Source organism: Ostrea edulis, chromosome 8, assembly GCF_947568905.1.
Source record: "Ostrea edulis chromosome 8, xbOstEdul1.1, whole genome shotgun sequence".
Taxonomy (NCBI): Eukaryota; Metazoa; Mollusca; class Bivalvia; order Ostreida; family Ostreidae; genus Ostrea; species Ostrea edulis.
The window spans coordinates 42,106,220-42,128,332 of NC_079171.1; the positions used below are offsets into that span (position 1 = coordinate 42,106,220).

The 22,113-nt window shown below is 34.9% G+C and overlaps 2 protein-coding genes and 1 long non-coding RNA gene across 3 annotated transcripts in view; all 3 read left to right on the forward strand.

The window, feature by feature from the left end:
* The first annotated feature begins 1,101 nt into the window (after window positions 1–1,101).
* Window positions 1,102–4,754, forward strand: LOC125663237 (multiple epidermal growth factor-like domains protein 10). Its single transcript, XM_056147627.1, has 6 exons — window positions 1,102–1,264; window positions 1,430–1,573; window positions 3,338–3,475; window positions 3,564–3,704; window positions 3,786–3,912; window positions 4,001–4,754. The coding sequence occupies exons 1-6, from the start codon at window positions 1,102–1,104 to the stop codon at window positions 4,161–4,163; spliced, it is 876 nt and encodes a 291-aa protein (XP_056003602.1). The 3' UTR covers window positions 4,164–4,754.
* Window positions 4,755–13,192: 8,438 nt separating this feature from the next.
* Window positions 13,193–15,295, forward strand: LOC130049070 (uncharacterized). Its single transcript, XR_008797586.1, has 2 exons — window positions 13,193–13,776; window positions 14,288–15,295. It is a non-coding gene; the product is annotated as an uncharacterized LOC130049070 (long non-coding RNA).
* A 6,619-nt stretch (window positions 15,296–21,914) lies between these two features.
* Window positions 21,915–22,113, forward strand: part of LOC125661688 (receptor-type tyrosine-protein phosphatase kappa-like) — a 107,500-nt gene continuing 107,301 nt past the window's right edge. Inside the window, exon 1 of the mRNA XM_056146115.1 lies at window positions 21,915–21,969. Within this exon, the coding sequence (XP_056002090.1) occupies window positions 21,918–21,969 (52 nt within the window). The 5' untranslated portion in view covers window positions 21,915–21,917. The remainder of the gene's footprint in view (window positions 21,970–22,113) is intronic.

Consider the following 22,113-nt stretch of genomic DNA (forward strand, 5'->3'; position numbering starts at 1 on the left):
TGGCCAAAATAAGGAAAAATGTGTTTGCATTGCTTCTCTTAATATTATTTCATGGAGGGGCCACTCATTTAACTGAGTAATACGCATTCTATAGTTCATCTGTTATCAGAATTTCGGAATTTCTGTTTTATTTGGGTGTAGCAATAAGCGCCGTCCAACACCAAATTTGGACTACCAACAGATTTTCAAGTAGGTCAAGCTCGACCTTTTAGGTTGTTCCCGAATGTCCCGTGATTCTAACTTCTAAATGTCGAGCGTTTGACGAAGGACCAGTCACTACGCGCCCATGACAAGGACGGAGCTCGAAGCCACGACCTACTGGTTACGAAGCGATCACTGTACCACCTAACCGGTCTATTGATGTATGCTGTGATGCTGTCATCAAAGAGACAATACTTTGAAAGATGTATTCTAAGTTATAATTATTATCAATATAAATCGCTATTCAATAATCCCGAAGGCGTATCACACTTAGTATTCGTCCCCAAGATCAACTATTAAAGTGAAGATATGAGTTGATGTGTAAAAGTCAGACAATGATGCATTTGTATGTATCATAGTCGCCAATATCCATATACATATCAGTAATATTGTATGCGACATCTATGGCGATAGACGCAAACTATATTTAACAATGCATACAATTCTCAGCCCAAGTACTTTAAACAAACATTAAATATATTTCTACCTTAGAAAAAATGTAAGGAAATGCAACAACATTGGTGACTGACTCATGTTTATTTTGTCTTTTACTGGCAATTTTCAGCGTGCACTGTCGGTTGGCACGGGAAGAACTGCTCCCTCAGCTGCACTAATTGTGACACGTGTGACAGATTTACAGGACAATGTACATCTTCTTGTTAATCGGGCTGGAAAGGACAACGCTGTACTAATGGTAAATGTTCGGTTATATGGAATGAGTGCAATGTTTACAGAACCATTGATTTAAACGTATCTTCTTTAGTAAATTATCATTGATTAAATGGAAGAAGACTGTTCATTGATGAAGCATTAAGTTATTCCACCAGTTCTCCCTGAAACTTGAATTTATTTTTGTCATTTGGAACTGATTAAATAACATTAAAATGTCACTTATTAAGAATGCCGTGTTATCTGTTCTACATAGAATGTGACGGGGAAAAATATGGACTTGGCTGTATACATGACTGTGGGTCCTGTCTGGATAATAAACAATGTCACCACATAAACGGATCATGTCTTCAAGGATGTGACGCCGGATTTCAAGGAGAGCTTTGTAAAACTAGTAAGGTTCAGCATAATTTGCACCAAACAATTATCAACTATGTACATTTTCGTTTATGCAACGAGTATTTCTTTCTATGTTTAAACCTTATGCATTGAATTAAAAAGAACCACAATGAATGATAAATATTTCCAGTTTCATTTTTACTTTCAATTTTAATTTCAGAATGTTTTCCTTGCAAATTCGGAAAGAAATGTGAGCAAAATTGTTCTGATAATTGTGAGGACGATCTCAAAACTTGTAACAGAACAACGGGAGAATGCACGGCTGGGTGTCGCCCGGGCTATGATGGGCTAAGATGTGGCAGGGGTAATTTAATAATCTCTTACCTAGGCTCCTATTTTCGGGAGATGTTTGAACGCGTTTTGCACTTGTTTCATTTTATTATACGTGTATATTATTAGTGATATGGATCATTGGTGGGGTATATAGACTAATATTCCCTGCCAAAATTTATATTCTTCCGAGCCGTTAGAAATGCGAATCCATATCCTCTGCCAAGAATCCATGCAACGAATATGTCCTTCTGCAGAGCGATGTTTACAAATTAATGTTTATTTTACGAAACGGTTGCGTTCCATTCATAACTTCAAGCTTGCATTTTTACTATTCATAACTACTACTGTACAATCATTTAAATTTCTGGGGACAAATTCTCGTGGATTTCTGAGTTTTCACAGGTTCGTGGGGACATAATATCATGGATTTTTATATCTGAAAGAAAGATATCTCTGGGATGTCTTTATTCGTTGAGGATGTAAATTCGTGGGTGAGGGGTATACACGAATTCCACGGAAATTGAGCCACCACGAATTCTAATGATCCCTCGGTATACAAAAATGTGGGGGTCATCCAAATATTTTATAAGAACGTACATATAACGGGAAATTCGTGTTATCAAGGAATAGGGGGTCACATTCATGACCATGACACCTGACTTTACATACCCTAGCAGCAATTCTTCATTAAAAAAATTGTACAATTAGTGATTAGTTTTATTGACGGAGTCGCAACGAAGTTGAACTCGGCTATTGGTTTGGTGATGGAGGCGCGCGGTTGGGCGTCAACAATTGGTTTCCGGATGATAACTCAAAAAGTTTACAATCCAATCAAATGAAAATTTGATATATTGTTGGGTGCGAGGTAAGAAAGACCATTATTGATTTTGGAGAAAAATTGTCAAAGGTCAAGGTCACAGTGACCGAAAATAGAATGAAAATTTCAGAAAAATTTGGTTTCCGGTTGATAACTCGGAGAGTTTAAATCCGAATCAAATGAAACTTTGAGATATTGTTGGGTACGAGGTAAGGAATACCCCTATTGATTGTGGAAACAAAAAGTTCAAAGGTCAAGGTCAGAGTGACCGAATATAGAATGAAAATTTCAGAAAAATTTGGTTTCCGGATTATAATTAAGAAAGTTTAAATCTGAATCAAATGATACTTAAAGATATTTTTATGTACCAGGTAAGAAAGACCCCTATTGATTTTGGAAAATATAGGTCAAAGGTCAAGGTCACAGCGACCGAAATTAGATTTGAAATTCTAAAAAAAGTTGGTTTTCGGAGGATAACTCGAGTTTTTTTTTAATTTGAATCAAATGAAACTTAGATATATTGTTGGATACCAGCAAAGCAAGGCCCCTATTGATTTTGGAGAAAAAAGGTCTAAGGTCAAGGTCACCGTGACCGAAAATAGATTGAAAACTATGGTTTTTGGACAGTAACTCGAAAATTTTAAAACTGAAATTAGTTCTTCATAATTATAAATATGCCAAATCATTCCTGACTTTACCATGTATCCCAGACAACTCGGCTCATGCGCCCCTGGGTGGATATATAGATTTTTTTTCATTTATCATAGAATGTCATATTCGTAATGTGAAACAAAGGCGCCGAAAAATATATGCAGTGTGATTTTAACCTTCCAGTAAGATAATACAAGCCATATCACATTAGGTGCACAGTACTTTTTTCATACTCTTCATGCACTTAGTTTTATCCTCAGTACAATTAGATAATTGATTAAGACAACTGAGACCCACCCTACAACTGTATACAAATTCTTACAATAGAGTGTGTTGATAACCAGTACGGACAAGATTGTAATCAGACGTGCGGAAAATGTCGAGATGGTACACAGTGTCATCACGTCAGCGGTTCCTGTAATGACGAATGTAAACCTGGATACCAGGGTAACAAATGTACTGAGGGTAATGTTTATGTCTGCTGAAGTACGATTTTCCATATATAAAGTAACGATTTCTTGCTATCTCTTGCAATTATTTGAAATTTTTCTAGTCTGTGAGTTTGGACATTTTGGTGCAAGTTGTAAAGCGGAATGTAGCGTATTCTGTCAGACATCACGTGATTGTCATCATGTGACGGGCTATTGTACCTCTGGTTCCAAAACTGGATGGCGTGGAAACAATTGTTTAGAAGGTTAGTATACAGATGGGTGTACATCAATGTATTTTAAAAGTTGTTAGTCAAATGATATCCCACTGTATAAATTCATTTCAGTTGATACTCAACAACAGGGCACAGAGTGCGACAGAAACTACGAAGCCAGATTCTATGGTGTCTTATCTGCATTTTGCATTATACTGGTTTTTAATGGGGTGTATGTTCTTTACAGAATCATGAAATGGTAAGCAACATCCCTCTAATGAATTACGCATGAAACTATCATGGAAAATATTCCCATTGTTTTAAATGTGGAATGAAATGATTTTCAGGAACAAGAAGAGATTGGTTAAAGATAAGAAATATCGTGCGAGTGACTCCACCATTAGCACCAAAGACACAGTTTTACAAGTCTATAAAGACGAGAACGTCAACAGTGGATATCAAGAGCTTGGAGAATTGAGTACATCGTCAACCTATGACACCATTCGCTAGAGGGATATAGTGTTTAAATATAATTTTCCTAAGACATCGCTGTCAGCATCTTTTGTATCGCGATACCATAACGTTGCAGTGTTGAACACCTGCGATATAGCGATTTTTCTACACAAACACACACTTTCTAAAAATAAAAGTCTGGATAAATAGTTGTTACCCTGGTCCAACCGCCTTTTCGGTTTGTCAGTTTGTCATACGTCCTTTTTCTTCCAACCTCTGTTTTGTTTTAAACAGTAACCAATTTTGTTTAGATATGATAGGTTATGCCTTATATATGTGCAAGAAGATTTCGATTCTTTTATTTTCATCATGGAGGCCAAATGGAGTTTGAAAATTTACGAAAACAAGGTTCCCGGAATTACATTTTACGGAGTAGGCAAATTATCCTTTGAAAGGTGGTTGGTTGACTGATCAATTGCGGTTTTATGCTGTTTGGGCAATATTTCAGCCATTTCATGGCAGTATAAAGATAACTGGTGATGTCCTGTAGATTTCTAACGATCGTTTAAAATTTTATATTTTGTCCTCGAAGCCAAATAGAGGTAAGACTAAGATGATTTCTCTTGACAATAAAAGACCTGGTTCCCAGAATTACTCTTACATTTTACGTAGCAACAAAATCATGCTGGAAGATAAGTGGTAGTGTCCTATGTATGTGCATTGATGTTACATTTTCATTATCACACGGACGTGGGAGGAAGGGGTAATTTGGGGGTTAAAGAACAACTTTTTTCTACAGATAAACCCGGGGCCCGTTTTACAAAACAACTTACGACAAAGTCGCAAGTCCTAAATTATATTATACAGTTATTACTTTACAAGAATAAATTAAAACTTTTCTAAAACTTGATTTTCAATATTTTCTTTGAAAAATATTTTGCATTTGGAGTGAATGATTTATAATAAAGTTGAAAATTCCAGTATGTAAAGTTTGTCGTACGTCGTAAGTTCTTTTGTAAAACGCGCCCCTGGTTTCCAAAACTCCTCTTACAATTTATGCCGTAACTGAATCACCGTTTGGGAGATGATTGATAGTCTCCTTTAGAAGTGCAGTATGATTTCTGAATTTAAGGACAAATGAGGTGGAAAAACAACGACAAAAATCTGGTCCTCAGTGAATTGTGCCTCATGGAACACGAATATACATGCATTTGCTTTATGGGTGAAAATGTCAACCATTTAAAAGGTATCTGAACAATTTGAACAATATAGGGGTTGGGATGACCCGGATCACCTGCTCGCATCAGGATACTCAGTACATCTTCATATGTACATGTATATATAGTTTAAAAGTCATCACCTCACGTTTTAAATACAATTCAACTATTATCAAATAGGGTTTGGGATGACCCCAGTACTTAATGCATCTTGACATATGGAGCACGTGGGTTTATGGTATAGGATGTACTTACTTGCGTGTGGGTATTAATGTCTTGTGATAACATTTTATTCTTTTATTTAAGTTGTTAACCTTCTTTTTTATTTATCACTATCTCATTGTGTATCTCAAAAATTATGGAAAATCGATTGTCAATAAAATTAACATTTTTCAGACCAGAAATCGCCAAATCCTTGATTTTAACCTGTCCGTATGTATTGTATGAAGTGAATTTGAGATATGATATTATGAGTTGAGATTGATTACTGTTCGTTATCTTCACCTTTCATTTACAAATTGCAAAAAGGATATTATGTACTATGTATTAATTTTCAATATCATGAAAGTTGCAGATAATGAACAGCGATCAATATCATAACTCCTACAAGCAATACAAAATAGAGTTGTGCAAACACGGATCCCTGGATATCCCAGATGTGGGATGAGATGCCTAGGCGAAGTAACCATCCTCTGTCGACCGGTCACACCCGCCGTGAACCCTATATCTTGATCAGGTAAACGGAGTTGTCACTAGTCAAAATCAGTGTACCAAGAGCGGCCTAACAATCGGTATGAAACAGCATTTGAACCAATGATAGGTTGTATTGGCAAACTAGATCGTTATAACGATCCTAGAATTTGCTAAATGCTTTTTTAAACTTTTAAACCCCTGCACTACCACCTTGTTTGTCAGTAGCCTGCCTCGATTTAAAAACTGACCATACGCAGAGCAATCGCTTGCGCATTGCATCAGTTGAGATATAGAGACACCATATGCAGGTGATAATGGAGTATTTCTATATAAATATGGAAAGTTGACGATGGAGAAGTTGGAGAAGCTAGAATCATTCCGTTTGTCATAATGTTGAGTTGTTAGTTTGCCGTTGATATCTATTTCCAATAAAATATCTAATTATGAAGCAGAAGTGGAAGACTCTGTGGTGTCTTTTGTTTCGAGTTTACAGTGATAAATCGAATCGACAAATAAATGAAAATTATTACTAGTTATAAATAATACGTCGTCTATATATATAAATGTAGAATTGGAGCCACAGCAAGATATTTTTTTTAATAAATCCTGCTTCATTAGAATATAAAAACAGGTAGGCTAGCAAAGGGGCACAATTCGTGATCAGGGGAATTCCAACAGACTGTTGGAAGACCTTATCACCACAGACCACGAAGGTACTGTCAATGAGGAACTCTAGCATAATTTACATTTCAACTTCAGAGTACTTGTACGTGGAATCAGAGTGGTGTTTAACAAAGTAATATTTTGGATAACTGATCACTAGATATGAATGCTTCTAATTTTCAATTTTTGTAGCAGAAGCAGCGTTTATGATGTCACAAATCTAGTTTTTAACTTATCATAAGAAATGATCGTCTAAATGTATGAAAGGTCATACATTTTGATGTTGTTGATTTGAAAAAAGTTTTGCGATTTCAAATTTACTAAAGTTATACATATACATTACGGGTGCATAGTACATCGACAAATGTTTTCCTTTTTATTGTTCAATATTTGTCATGTTTTAAACTTTTTCCTGATCCCTAGTATGGCCAATCAAATTTAAAACATCGCCTTATCAAAATTACAACATCCTTTTGAAAGGTGAAGATAACGAACAGTGATCAATCTCAACTCCTATAAGCAATACAGATTAGAGAGTTTGACACATATCAAAGCATGTATACTTGGCTTTGGACCATTTTAATGGCATTGTGCCCTTCACAGATATAGCAAATATGCTGCAGCAGACACATTAAACAGTACTGACTCGCGGAATCAGCCAACCTTGATTGGGGGTTACTTCCAGGGGAAACAGGTTCGTATATCGTGGTCAACTTTATGGCTAACACCCCAGTTTTAGGGGTATGTCTTTTCTGGAACTGATACCGATTAATTGCATTAGCATTTATGGGTCAGGGTCAACGTTAAATTCCGATATTGGTGAATAAATGAAAACTGCACAAATAAATGTTGGATTTACTTTGTTCGATGCAGATGGTCATAGGGAAATTTCTTGTTTTAGGGCTTTGACATTTTTCATTTACAAAATGGACAATGTGTCCTTATAAAACATTCAAAAATGGTAGATTTTAACAAAGGAATATGACACATATATCTATAACATATTGAAACGTTTTTTTGTACATTTATGATCGAGGAATGAAATTATGTTTACGGTGTGACCGTTGAGACGAACAAAGACCCATAGCATCTTACAACATGACTTTAGCCAATTCATTTAACGCGGGAAATACAACGCGGTTGGTGTAAACAGTGCATTGTGACGTTATCAATAGCTGCGATTGTTTGTTTTAACCAAGTAATTATCCACAACAAAACATACAAAGGCAGGGAAAAGTTTGTTTGGAATTTAAAATCATATGTGGTACTTTCCAAACTAATTATTTGTTTTATCTACGGGGTTGTCGATGAAGTATACCGCAGCGACAGCGACGTTTTTCCAGAGGCATTTTTGGAAATCTCCATCATTTTTTAGCTGATAAAGAGCAAATCACGTGATTTATGTGTGTAATTATTAGAGCGAGCTTTTCGCGTCGCGTCGCTTCGCTCGCTATAAATTGAACATCGTCGAAAATACTAGATGACAATAATCAACAACGTCAATATTTGAGCAATGTGTGCTTTTACTTACAAGCTCAGTTTTTGTGAAATGTTGAAAATGAAAAAGAAATATTCAAAAGACTTGATACCAATTAGCTTGTACTTTTTCTCCCATTTTCTTTAGATAAAATTGAAATTTAACCCTCACACGTCCCATTACCCTGGACGCGTATTAACTTCAACGGAAGATAATTCGATAAACATAACTGACATTTTGTATCCCGGTGATTTTAAATATTCATGGGATGTGTAGCCTGCGTTGGTGGAATTTGTAAAGTAAGCAGGAACGGTGCAGATAACGAACAGTGATCAATTTCATAACTCCTATAAGCAATGTAATATAGAGAAAAGGGCAAACACGGATCCCAGAAGGAGTGAGCATCCCCTGTCGACCAGTTACACCCACCATGAGCCCTATATATATATATATATATATATATATATATATATATATAGATATATATCGGCTCTGACTCTAGCTAAATACACAATTCCCTGGGTGCGACATTCACCGTTAAGCGAGCATTGATCTTTGTTTCGGCAATTACACCTGTTACATGCATCTCCAGTCTGGCGCACTTGTTTGATTGAAGCGTTATGCGAGTAAATTACATTTTGCATCGATGGCATGGATGGGCAAGAAGAGAGCTACGTGGGACTAGCAGACACCGAGTTCAAATTAAGATACGCCAACCACACTCATTCATTCCGCAATCCCACGAAATCAACTTCTAGTTCACTGTTCTGACGCTCCACCTTTCTTAATTACAACTTTCGTGTTTGTCGATGATAGCCTGTTGCATCCTTATCAAGGCTTCTTTGTCAACGAACGTCAACTTCATATGTGAAGGCATTTCATGAGCACGATTCCGGGCAAATAGTACCGAGATTGATACCCAGATGTCAGCAGCTTTCATGGAAGGTGTTTCATGTTTCACAACTGTGTCAGAATTCTAGATTTTGTCTAGCTACATAATACATGATACTGGGTATTTAACTGCACTTCCAACACACAGTCAGGGTAAACCAACTATTAGAGTATGGTTAAGCTTTATTGTATACTGTATAGTACGTTGAGTAATGATCATAGTAACAAACTCAAACAATACAGAAAACCCGTTTTACAAAACACTTCACTATGATATATGCCTATCATGTATACAATGAATTATGCTTGAAGTCATTTCGAAATAACGAGATTGAAAATATAGAAAAAATATACAAAATAGTTTTTAAGCATATATCCCCGCGCAATTCGCTGTCCACTTTTGACAAAAAAGTTTACATAAGACAGTGTTGTTAAAATCATCAGTAATCGATGCTTGAATATCCCTACTCATGTGGTACATTTCATTCTCGCACACTTGGGGGGGGGGGGGGTTGACATAAAGAACACAAACTGAACTTGATATAATCTTCCAATTTTCAAAAGAAATTCTTTTGAAGGAGTATATGTATCACATATTTTGTTTCACTAGCCTAGAGTATATACCATTGTTTACATAGGTTTTAAAATACAAAACTGACATAATATGATCCTTCCGTAGACAGAAGTTTACCAATAGGAGAAAACGAATTACTATATAAAGGACATGTACGGAAACAACTTGACATTTCAATTCTTTAAATTTTATTAAAGATTTGAAAAAGCGATAGTAAACTGGTAATGTTAGATCAAATAGTTAAATTAAAGTTCATAATCTCCGGGGAAGGAGTTCTGACCCCAGGGTGTGGTCAACCTTGGTGTATAGTCTTTATGTGTAAAACACTTGAATACCATCTTCTTTAGTGCTATTGATACTAAACTGATAGTAAATGGATATAGACCCGGAAGTGTACTACTACACCACTTGCACGGAACGGTATGAAACGATTCTTGCAAGGAACGGTTAACGTTTTGCACGAAACGCTGAACGATCTGCACGGAACGGTGAACGATTTGCACGAAACGCTGACCACTTTGTAGGTGTGGCTTGCACGCTTTGTGAGCGGTCTACACGAAACGGTAGGCGTGGCCGGCACGCTGTGATTTTTTCGGTAATATTTTGTTCAAATAGTTTCAATGAAATTGCAGTCTTCTAGATATTAAAAGAAAGTTGAGAAAGAAATGATAATGATTCATTTCGAAATGATTGCTCATGTACGGCTCGGTAAATTTGCTTATTAGATCAATGACTGAATGTATAAACACGGTGGAATGAAAACAAATGTTATTTTGTTTTTTAATTTCAGAAATAAAAGAAAAAATATGCAAAAATCATTTCGTCACGGAATATTGATTAATTAAATTTTATTGATTCATTGCTATATTAAATTCTTTGAAACTGAATATGAAATGGTCGCGTCTGTTTCGCTATTTTTGTACATTCATTCTGAGTGTCGTTAAAATACATTTGCAATTTGTATATCCCAGGCCTCTTCCCAAAGATATATGTTGAACGAATCTATATTCTATATATACATGTGTGCGAGTATGAAAGCAGATAAAAGGATTTAAAGAAACTTCCCGTCAGGAAAGATAGAAACATTTTTGGGCGGGGAGAGGGTTGTGAACGATCTGCACGAAACGCTAGGCATGACCTGCACGCTTTGATTTTTTTCGGCATTATTTGTTTCATCCTGGAGTTAGTTTAAACAAGGAATAGTTTAATGACTTACGAACACGATGGATTAAAAGGAGATGGATATTTTTTAACTTCGGAAAGAAAGAAAAAAGATGCATAAATTGTATCATCATGGAATATTTATTATTCAACTCTATTTATTCATTACTCTATTAAATTCATTGAAAAAGTCGCGTCTGTATCGATATTTTTGTACGTTTAATCTGAGTGCAGTTAAACACATGTGTGCAATTTGTATTTTTCAGGCCTCTTCTCAAAGACACATCTTAAATAAACCTAAACATCTTTACATACGTGTATGACAACAGATAAAACGATTTGAAAAATTCTCGTAAGACTATAACATATTCTGGGGCGGGAGGGGGGATGCATCTAGACATAGAATTAGCCAGTCGATAAGAACCTGTCATCTTAGATAAGAAAGGAAGATACAAAACAAAAAGAAACAATCAAAATATTATTGAAATAGATTGATAAATAAATCATATAAATAAATAGCTAAAACAAATAATGCGATATGCGAGTGGATCTAACATCCAATTTTAATTAGAGTGTTGCATTTGCCTCGATTTTAAACATATAGAAAACTGCATTCATTTTTGAGAGACAGAAGATATAAACACCTCTTTTGTCATATTTTAAATGCCCCCACCGATTTCCACACCTTCTGTAGGAATGTTAATTTCAAACATCCGAATTAGCTGACCTCTATTGCGGTAAAAAAAAGGAGGAACCTTTGAATTTGCGTAGAATATACAAGTTATACACAGGTCGGTCTTTGCATTATGCAGACAGTTCCGATAAACGATTTTGATGAAAACATTTTTTTAATTTAAACAGAGAAATTTGATCATACAAATGTAACAAGACAAATAAAGTATTCCTATGTACAAAAATGAATAAATAACAATAAAACAAACGAGCTATAACTGTGTTGGGATGCCAATACAAATGTCTCCGAACACCTCCCCATGTCAGAAATGCTTTTTGATGCCAGATCAGGATTCTCAAAAAACCCTAGAAACTAAATTTGGTTGAAATCCGACGGACTTGATTTTTTGGCCGCCATTTTCTTCAATGGCGGCCATTTTGAAAAATCTGAAAATAGATTGGATGGAAATACTGATGCTAGAAATGAATTGTGGACCCTCCATTTACCCCAGAACCCAAATGTTGTACAACTTTTAACACTTTCAAATATTTCAGTATATGGCGGTCATTTTGAAAATGGCGGCTCAAAAAATATTTTTGATGGTGGAAATGGATGCGAGGTCACCAAAATACCCTAGTAATAGAAGTTGATTGAAATCCGAGAACCTTGATCTTTTGAAGTTTTTTGGCCGCCATTTTGAAAAGGGCGGCCATTTTGAAAAGAACATGACCCACGAACCATGAAATATGGCCTAGCCTGGGATATTGATAATTTCCGTATATAATAATCTTCTGGATATAGGCTTTCTAGAAATGTTTTTCTTTTTTTCATATATTCTATACTTTTTTGTTAATATGACGTTGAATATTGTGGTATTTAATGTTAAAAAATTAACATTTCGGGATACACGTCACAACAATAAACCTGCAATGACCATGTACAATGTACATGAACCTATAAATCTCTGAATATATCAAGTTATATGCACTCAAATAGCTAGAATGGCTAATTCAATGATCATAATAAGCATTTTTGACCAAATATGGGAAATAGAAATAAGAAATATTTTGGAAATGATGTTCAAAGCCGTGATTGTTCAACTTTACTTTTAAATTATTTTTACTTGAATTTTGAAATACTGAAATAAGAATAAATATAGTATGTAGTCTATTTACATGGTGAAAGAAGTGAATCATTGGAACAATTCTGTTTCATATCATATTCCATGGTTTTTGGATTTTGTTTTGTTTTTTTTGGTTGTTTTTTGGGGTTTTTTTTTGTATTAAAACGACCGAGTATCGATATCAATGGTAACGAAATAAGTTGACACCGCGTCTCGTCAAAACATGTTCAATTCGAATTTACTCGGAATTACACGGTCAACGAGCATTTGCTGTGAAACCTGATTAAAGGAAAATTACTGTAGACACCTAATAGTAAGTATCAAATGATCTTTTTTGTTACATGTACATGTAGATTTCATAGCGTGAATAATAACAACACAACACCGATATAGGGGATCAGAGTCAGTATATTATTGACTCTGAAAATACGATTTGAGAAATGATACTGTATAAATTTTACTGTATTTATCTTGATCAATAATTGCATATTCCTATACGTATTAATCATGTAAAGATACTGAGGTCTTTTAACCAACAATTTTAAATGCTTGTGCCAGGGCCGTAAATTACATGGAGGCGGAGGAGGCTGTTGCCTCCTCCAACTTTTGAGCCAAAAAAAAATTAAAATTTAAAGTTCATATAGAATTTATGTTGTTTCCAATAACTAAGAACATGATACCTCCCTTAAAAAGCATTCCAAATCTTTCTTTTAGAATGAGTTAGTCAAGTAACATCTTAGAAGGCCCTAGAATCAAGGATTTTGCACGAAACGTGTTCAGTGTGCACAAAATGTGCTCAACGTCTGGGGGCCTGGGGCCCCAGACCCCCGCCTAATTTCCTGCCTCCTCCAAATTGAAGGTTAATTTACGGCCCTGCAGTGTGCAATACATTATTGACTGACAGAACGTAATTCATGAGCTGTGATCTAAAAATCTTCCAGACATTAATATAGATTTGAATAGAATTACATCTAGATACATATTTGAAATGGAATATATCCTAAGGCACTGTAGTTTTAAATTGTTTGGATTATATTGCATTTACATGTAATTTATACATGCTTGTAAATGCCACAGAATGAGAAATAATCTAAATTGGCCTATTTTCATAATGTTCCCAAAATAGAAGTATCATGTAGATCTATACAGGAAATAACATTTACAAATCATGTTTGTTGTTTGTTATTTGCCAGTTAAGGTATTCAATGTATAATGACCATATTTCATATCTAATAAATGGATCGTGGAATATTTGTAATCATGGTATCATTGTGAAGGGTTCATCAAATAAAAATAACCCACGGTAGGAATTTTCTAAATTTTGTTTACTGCTTGATATATTTCACCTAGAATTTAACATTGAAGTATATGGGAAAAGCATCTTTTATTACAATATTTTAAAAACAAATTATATATTCATACTAATCTCTTGGTAGAAAGTTACATACACTTTCTTTTTATGAAAATATGAAATAAAATTAATCATTGACCACACACATTTTTAGAAAATTAGATTTTCCTTATTTTTACAAAGGGCAGACAACTCTTCCAAAAAGTCTTAAGTGCAAAAAGGTCAGCTTCTAATCATTTACCAGTCATGTGAATTTCATCTGCTTCACTTCCATCATTATTTAACAATAAAGTTTTATGTTGATCTAAATCCTTCAAAATTGTTCATTATCCTTTCATTATACATGGAATACCTTAAGTATCATAATGATAATACTAGTATTTCATGATAAGTAATTATTATGCTAAAATCAAATACCCTTTTTATTGTCAACAAATACATCACTGGTAGAAAGGTTATAAAGCTTTTATCTAGCACAAGTTTCCATATTCTACAGGTTTACATATGTCAGCAAGTCCTCAAAAGCAGCTTTAGGGGTTCCCAGGAGATTCTGATGCTCACTGTTAGACTCTCACTGTTGTCAAAATCCAACCTTATTTTCTCTTTTCTCAAAATTTCAGCTCTCAAAAACTTGTTTGATTAATTATGTCACTCCTGTTTTGTTGAACATGGTGTTGTCAGCAATAGGTTCAAGTTCTTCTATGTCTTGTTGTAGGTGATTTGTACAGAAGCGAATGATGGCCTCTTTTGAAATTAAGATTTCATGCCTTACTCCTACTGGGACTACAACTAACTTTGGACCTGGTCACTCGCAGATACAGCATGAAGTGTGCCCTCTTGATGTACATGGGGATGGGAGTGATACAGAAGGGGGACTAATTGGAAGAACTGCTACTGCTGGTGGTGGTGCTGGACTGTCTTGAATCTGTTGCCTAACCGACTTGATATTCTTCTGTTTAATATGGGAGCAACACACACACTCTGGCATATATTGCACAGAAAATCATGATCAGATGGTGCCCTCCCTATCAGAGTGGTGATCACTGTCCTATATTTCTTTGAAATCCTGGATCTGTGTTTTGGTTTTACTCTCCATGGACAGTTGAAACAGAGAAAGAATTAGGGACCACTCCTTGGCATATCTGAAATATTTATGTCATATACATGTAATTAAAATATACAATTTGGGTTGGATGAAAATCTTATCTTCATGTTAAAACCCATTAGCCTAGGTTATTTTTCCTAAAATCTAATTATAAATCAATTAACTTGTTAATTAATGCTTGGTGAATCAATTAATAAATTGTATTCAAAAACTTGAAATTATTTTTTTTCCACTAATAAACTGAAAATGTGTATCTTCAAATGTTTTGTTGATTAATGTCAGTGTGAAATATAGAGGGGGTATGGGGTTTACAACAATGTATATTACATGGTTAATTTATTTCTATTATGTAGTCCATGTAAATTTCTGTGGAAACGAGGAAGTTATTTATATTCGGTCTTTCCTATCCCGGGGTAGGAAAGACCGAATATAAATAACCCCCTCGTTTCCACGGAAATTAAGTCCATGAGAGCCTGAAATCTCCCAACCTGGGTCTGTTTAATGGACCCTTCCAAAGTCCTTTTTTAAGGAAAAAGTAAACCATTTTCCTAATCCAAAAAGAAAACTGGTGCAAAAACCATGCACATCTCCATACATGAAATAATAGAAATAATAGAAAAATTATCAGTAGTATTGTAATACATTTTCGGGGGGGGGGGGTTGCCGTTTCACCTTTATAGATTGGGTTTTTTTCCTAACATTTAAAACATATCTTTTCAATATCAATTTTGTCTATAGCACAAAATAAAAATTCTAAAATCAATGAAAGCGTTTGATTTTCGTGTGTATATATAAAACAAAACGAAAGAAGAAAAAAAATAGGATCCTCCACTAGTAAACTATGTTTTCCATTTAGAGTTATTGCCCTTCAATTGAAAAAAGTAAATATAATTAAATGAATACTTTACATTTCAACACAAGTTATGTCAAATATTATTTAACAAGATATATTTTGATATGTATTTAAATTGACCTACTTCATTAAAAACAAACTTTCTTTGTGTTTTTGTAGGTTTCTTTCCACGTATATACAAGGGACTTATGAATTTACGAACTTAAATAGTTGAAGTTGAAAACAAAACAATAATTGTTTCCTTTCCGTTCGATGTATGAAAATTGTACGTTCAAATTCTCAAGTACAAATGTAAAATAGATAGAGCTCACAGCCGTGTTTGACATTGCCGTAATATTCGGACATTTGTTAATGTAACACGTTGCTACAACTTTACAGTTACGATTGAGAGACTTCATATTTTATAAGAAACTTTGAACTGTAGCCTATAATAATTAAACGTACAAAATTTATAAAAATTGTGAGAACCAATGGACAAATTCATACGATAGATCATACTGTCTGAATATATATCGCACATCTCCATGCGTAATATATGTGTACATGCTGGGCCTGTGTAATTGAAATCTATCGTTAAAATGATAATGTCCTACGGCACCGATTGTGGTGAGGGCCTGTCCCGAGACACAGTTAGATTATTCTAACTAGGGTATTCCGTATGGCCGTATAAGTTTGTACTGTACGTTTGATTCGAATATTCATTCTGTTTCGAACAATATCATTTTTAAAGTAACAAAAGGTAGGGAAATCGGTACTTTTAAAGCCATCGGAACGGACTTCGGAATCAAACATACACGATAGGTGTAACCCCCCCCCCCGCCGTACCTTTTTACCATAGGCCATGACTCTCATATTTACTCGTTTAGATATTGATTTTTTATTTTAAAAAATATATAACAACATAAAAACTCACCTCTTTGCTGTTTCTTTTTGAGTCGAATCAACTGCGTTAGATGTATGTATTGACGTCCTTGGAATCTGACGTTTCCAGACGACACTTTTGTTATTTATTTTTTTTTTTCGACATGGCCGCATTGCTTACGAGTTAATTTTTTTTATGGAAAGTGTTAATCTAACTTTGCATTTTAATTTTAGTTTACAAAATTGAGTCGTGAGTAATGCGGCCCATGTGAATTTATAGACTGAAGTTGGCAAATTTATGCGATTTTCCCGGAAAACGTGAAACTGCGGTAGGTTTGGGCATTTACTTGAGTGCTTTAAACATCCGGTGTGAGGAAACGATTGCGCAATACAACTTAGCTCATGTTATGGATAAAAAATATAATCTTAGATTTATTCTAAAGTGTTCTTTAATTTTTCCAAATTTGGTAGGCCAAAAATGCCATATTGTGGGTCATGTTCTTTGAAAAGTTGATTGCACACCTCCTAATGACCCTCTATCAGCTCACAAAGTGTGAAGTGGATCAGTCGAAGCATGTTCATAAAATCGCGCGGACAAATTTCTCACTAAAGAAGAGGAAAAATAAGAAGAAAATAATAATAATAACGAGCTATAACTGTGTTGGGATGCCAACACAAATGTCTCCGAACACCTCCCCATGTCAGAAATAGGTTTTTATGCCAGATATGCACTCAGGATCCTCAAAAAACCCTAGAAACTAAATTTAGTTGAAATCCGACGGACTTGATTTTTGGCCGCCATTTTCTTCAATGACGGCCATTTTGAAACATTTCAAATTGATTGGAATGAAATACTTAAGCTAGAAATGAATTATGGACTCTTAATTGACCCCAAAACCCAAATGATGTAGATATTTTAACACTTTCAAAGATTTTGGTATATGGCGGTCATTTTGAAAATGGCGGCTCAAAAAAAATGATGGTGGAAATCGACTCGGGGTCACCAAAGTACCCTAAAAATATAATTTGGTTGAAATCCGAAAAACTTGATTTTTTGACGTTTTTTGGCCGCCATTTTGAAACGGCGGCCATTTTGAAAATTTGAAAAGTTGAATGCACCCCTTCTAGTGACCCCCTATCAGCTCACAAAGTTTGAAGTGGATCTGTTGAAGCACTTTCACAAAATCGGTCGGACAAATTTCTCACTAAAGAAGAGGAAAAATAAGAAGAAAAGAATAAGAATAATAAGAAACGGAGCAAAAACAATATGTCTCCGACACTTTGTGTTCGGAGACATAATAAGAAACGGAGCAAAAACAATATGTCTCCGACACTTTGTGTTCGGAGACATAATAATAATAAGAAGAAGAAGAATAAGAAACAGAGCAAAAACAATATGTCTCCGACACTTTGTGTTCGGAGACATAATAATGAAGGCAGATATATTGCATGCCTCTGCACTTGCTAGAAGCTACCAAGGGTGAGGAAGTGGTATAAGATTTTCTTATATACATTTTGAAATAATTGGTCAAATTTCCAACAATGTTTACCTGTCTTACATCCTATGCCGAAATTATTTGCACGGTCTGTACGTTTCTAAGGGCGTGGTTTGAACAATCTTCACGTTTTTATGGGCGTGTCTTGATCATGCACGGAACGATTCTTGCACGAAATGATTTGCACGGAACGGTGAACGGTTTGCACGGAATGATGAACGGCTTGCGCGAGACGCTGAACGATCTGCACGGTACGGTGAACGGTTTGCACGGAACGAAACGAAACGCTTTGGGGGTGTAGTAACACGATTCAGGGTCTGTATCTAGAAAGAACAGGTAGTCCGTTACAAAAATTGTAAATCAGATTATCCCAAGGGTAGGCATTTTAATAATCAGGGTGTCACCAAAATGGTCAGTTATCAGATGAACAATAGACATTTTTTGAACTTCTTGATATCTGTCATTCCAATTCTTTTCAAATTTTGTATGAGCATATTTGGAACAAAGGGGACACAAATTGTAAATTTCAGGATTCCTGCACCCCTGGAGTCTTAGGGGTGGGACAAAAACTGCCCAAAATAGACCAATTTCAAAACTCCTCTTCTCAAGAAATGCAAACGTGTAAGAAAAACCAAATGCACATTGATGTAGGAAGGCCTCTACCAAAATTGTAAATTCCATGACCCCCATGGTAGGAGTTCTAACCCCAGGGCGGGGCCAAACTTGGTATATAGTGTTTATGTGTAAACACTTAAATAACATCATCTTTAGTGCTATTGATACTGAATGGATAGAGTAGGTAGTCTTTTACCAAAATGTCAAATTTGATTACCCCCAGAGTAAGGGTTCTGATCCCATGGTGAGGCCGAACTTAGTATAAAGTAATTATGTGTAAGTTTGCTGATACTGTATAAAATCTAAATGCATACTTAGGAATTAAGCAGAAACGGATGTACAAAAAATGGTGAATTTCACAACCCAGGGTTATAACTTTAAGATGGGTCCAAATTGGTCATATCTTTTGATCTTTTAAAGTTAATACATCTATTATTTAAAACCTGTCATCGGTGTTTGCACATTTAATGGCAGTGACGTTTTAAGAACAAATCTTATTTTAAACTGTTGCTGAACATTATAAATTAGCTTGGATATTCAGAATTGGAATTTTTTTCTAGATTCCATAGCCCATAGGAGTATTGATACTTTTTTCACTAGCACATGTATTCAGGGGATCGATAATGTTTGTGGGCCTCTTGTATTGTGTATCGAATCGGTTGAACCGAAGTTATGAGTTCCGTGACATTGTATTGTGAAAATTAAACCAGAAAAAAAATATTGCAGTAAAAAAATATAGTGTTAAACAATCATGCTTATACTACTGTAACCTCTCTAAACACATATTTTGTAAAGTACTACATAGGGATATTGAATCTAATAAGTCGTACATACCATAACGGAACTTTTATCATAACACAATGTATCTTACGTATATTACAAGTCGTACTTATATGTTTTTAAATACATGGGCATGGAGAGTTTACATACTGAATAGGAAGTTTTGACTGTCTGTTAATCTTATATTATTTTTATTGAACATCCCATCATCTATACAAAAAATGAACATCAGCGAAATATGCATGATTGTTAACAAATGAACATCTCATTATGTTGTACCTCTATTCTGATGGTTGAAGTATTCACAGAGCAAGGCACAGGGTCTTCGCTTTTAATATTAACTATACAATTCATTACCAAAATCAAATCAGAAAAAAAGAGAATGCCCACACAGTCTCATCGTCCAACTTCAAATATTTTCATAGATTTGTTGCTTGATGTTTGTTTTACAATTGTTCAGTGTTTAATGTGCCTTAGAAAAAAAGAATATACTGTTTGTGGCTACGTGGGGGCATTTGCTACAAACATATCGGAATCGTACATCTCTGTTTTCGATTATCTCCTCACGAAATAGATATAAGTATACTAACAACTCGACTGTATGACAAACGGGATGATTTCAGCTTCTCCATCGTCAACTTCCCATATGTATCTACATGTAACAATATTCCATTATTACCTGCATATGGTGTTTATATCTCTCAACTGATTCGATATGCAAAAGCTTGTTCTGCCTATGGTTATTTTTTAAATCGAGGCAAACCACTGACAAACAAGTTGATGGTACATGGGTTCCACAGTCCCGATTAAAGTCAGCATGCTGCAAATCATATGGTCGTTATAACGATCTAGTTCGTCAATGCAACATATCATTGGGTCAAATCCTGTCTGACGTTTTTAATATCGATTGTTAGACCGTTCTTGGTACAATGATTTTGACTACGGATAACTCCGTTTACCTGATCAGGATATAGGGTTCACGGCGGGTGTGACCGGTCGACAGAGGATGCTTACTTTTCCTAGGCACCTGATCCCACACCTAGTGTGTCCAGGAATGCGTGTTTGCCCAACTATGTATTTTATTTTGCTTATAGGAGTTTTTATATTCATCACTGTTCGCTATCTTCACGTTTCATACAAAACAAAAAAATGGCAACACTACAACATGAAGTCACTTTGATCTAATTGTTACAGTTTACTGCAGGGTATTTGCTTTATGGTTTTCTCGAGGCATCTGTGTTGCTTAATTTCTTTTCTTATATTGATGTATTACGTTGGTAAATAGGTATGAATATATATTATACAAAACAGATGCCTCGATTTTATCCAATACTGTTAAAATGTAAAACGTGAAACTTTTCAAAAGGTGGTATAAAATTTCATCGAGGACACCTGCAACAAACAAAAATTCCATGCGTGAGTTAAATATAAATGGTGATGATAACGAACAGTGACCAATGTCATAACTCCAGTAAAGAATAACAAAATACGGGTAGGACAACACGGACCTCTGGACATACCAGAGTTGGTATGAGGTACCTAGAGTAAATAGATCCTGTCAACCGATCACACTCGTCGTTATTCCTGTATGTCTTTACATGTCTTTACATATGTTGTACAAATATTAAATTCCTATAGTTTAAGGAACTTGTACATTTCCCGTGATGTTCAGAGGTCATGAAATGCAAGGCTTCCTGTTTTTTTGAAATTTTTACTCGCTGTATTAGACATAATTGAGGAATGTAAGGCTAAAATAAGATTACTTTAGCTAAAATGTATTCATTCTACTTCTATAAACAAATATGCGGTGTCGATGTTCAAAAAAGATTTTGTATTAGACAGTGTTATTAAAACCAATAGTAGGTGACGCATGGATATCCCTACTCATGTGGTGTATTTCATTTTAACAACAACATTATTTTGAAGCGACCACATTAAATGAAAATTGACTGAGCATAATTGCCCAACTATTTTCTAACATAGTTCACATTTCACCATACATTACGTCTAGATATTACAAATAATATTGTTCCTACAAACAGTTTATTTGAATCTCCTCTAGCATGACAAGTCCCCATGATGCAATTAGCATCTATACCATACAAAAATGCATTTCAAATCTGCCAACATATATATTTCATGGTACTGCATGATTAGCGTTTAAACCCCTCTCGTCAGTCATTGAAATCAACCAAAACGATTGGGTTACTTTAAATTCTTTTTTTAACCTAAATATTTCAAATTTACTTCCTAGTTTAGATTTCAGTGAATCGCCATTATGTTACAGAGGTGCTTGATTTTATTGGCTTTACGACTGTCCACAGCTTATGGTATGTCTGTCATATAATTCATATTCATTGTAAATGTATGTCATTTTTATAGTTTGTTACAAATTGCGAATTTAGTTTACGTCATGAGTTTAGTACTTATAAACACTTGGAATATACATTTATATTACCTGCAAATGTATACAT

Coding starts and splice junctions, on each gene's coding strand:
- LOC125663237 (XM_056147627.1), top strand. CDS start 1,102: ATGCCGTGTTATCTGTTCTACATAGAATGTGACGGGGAAAAATATGGA. Junction 3,705..3,785: donor TGGAAACAATTGTTTAGAAG/GTTAGTATACAG, acceptor AATTCATTTCAG/TTGATACTCAACAACAGGGC. Junction 3,913..4,000: donor CTTTACAGAATCATGAAATG/GTAAGCAACATC, acceptor AATGATTTTCAG/GAACAAGAAGAGATTGGTTA.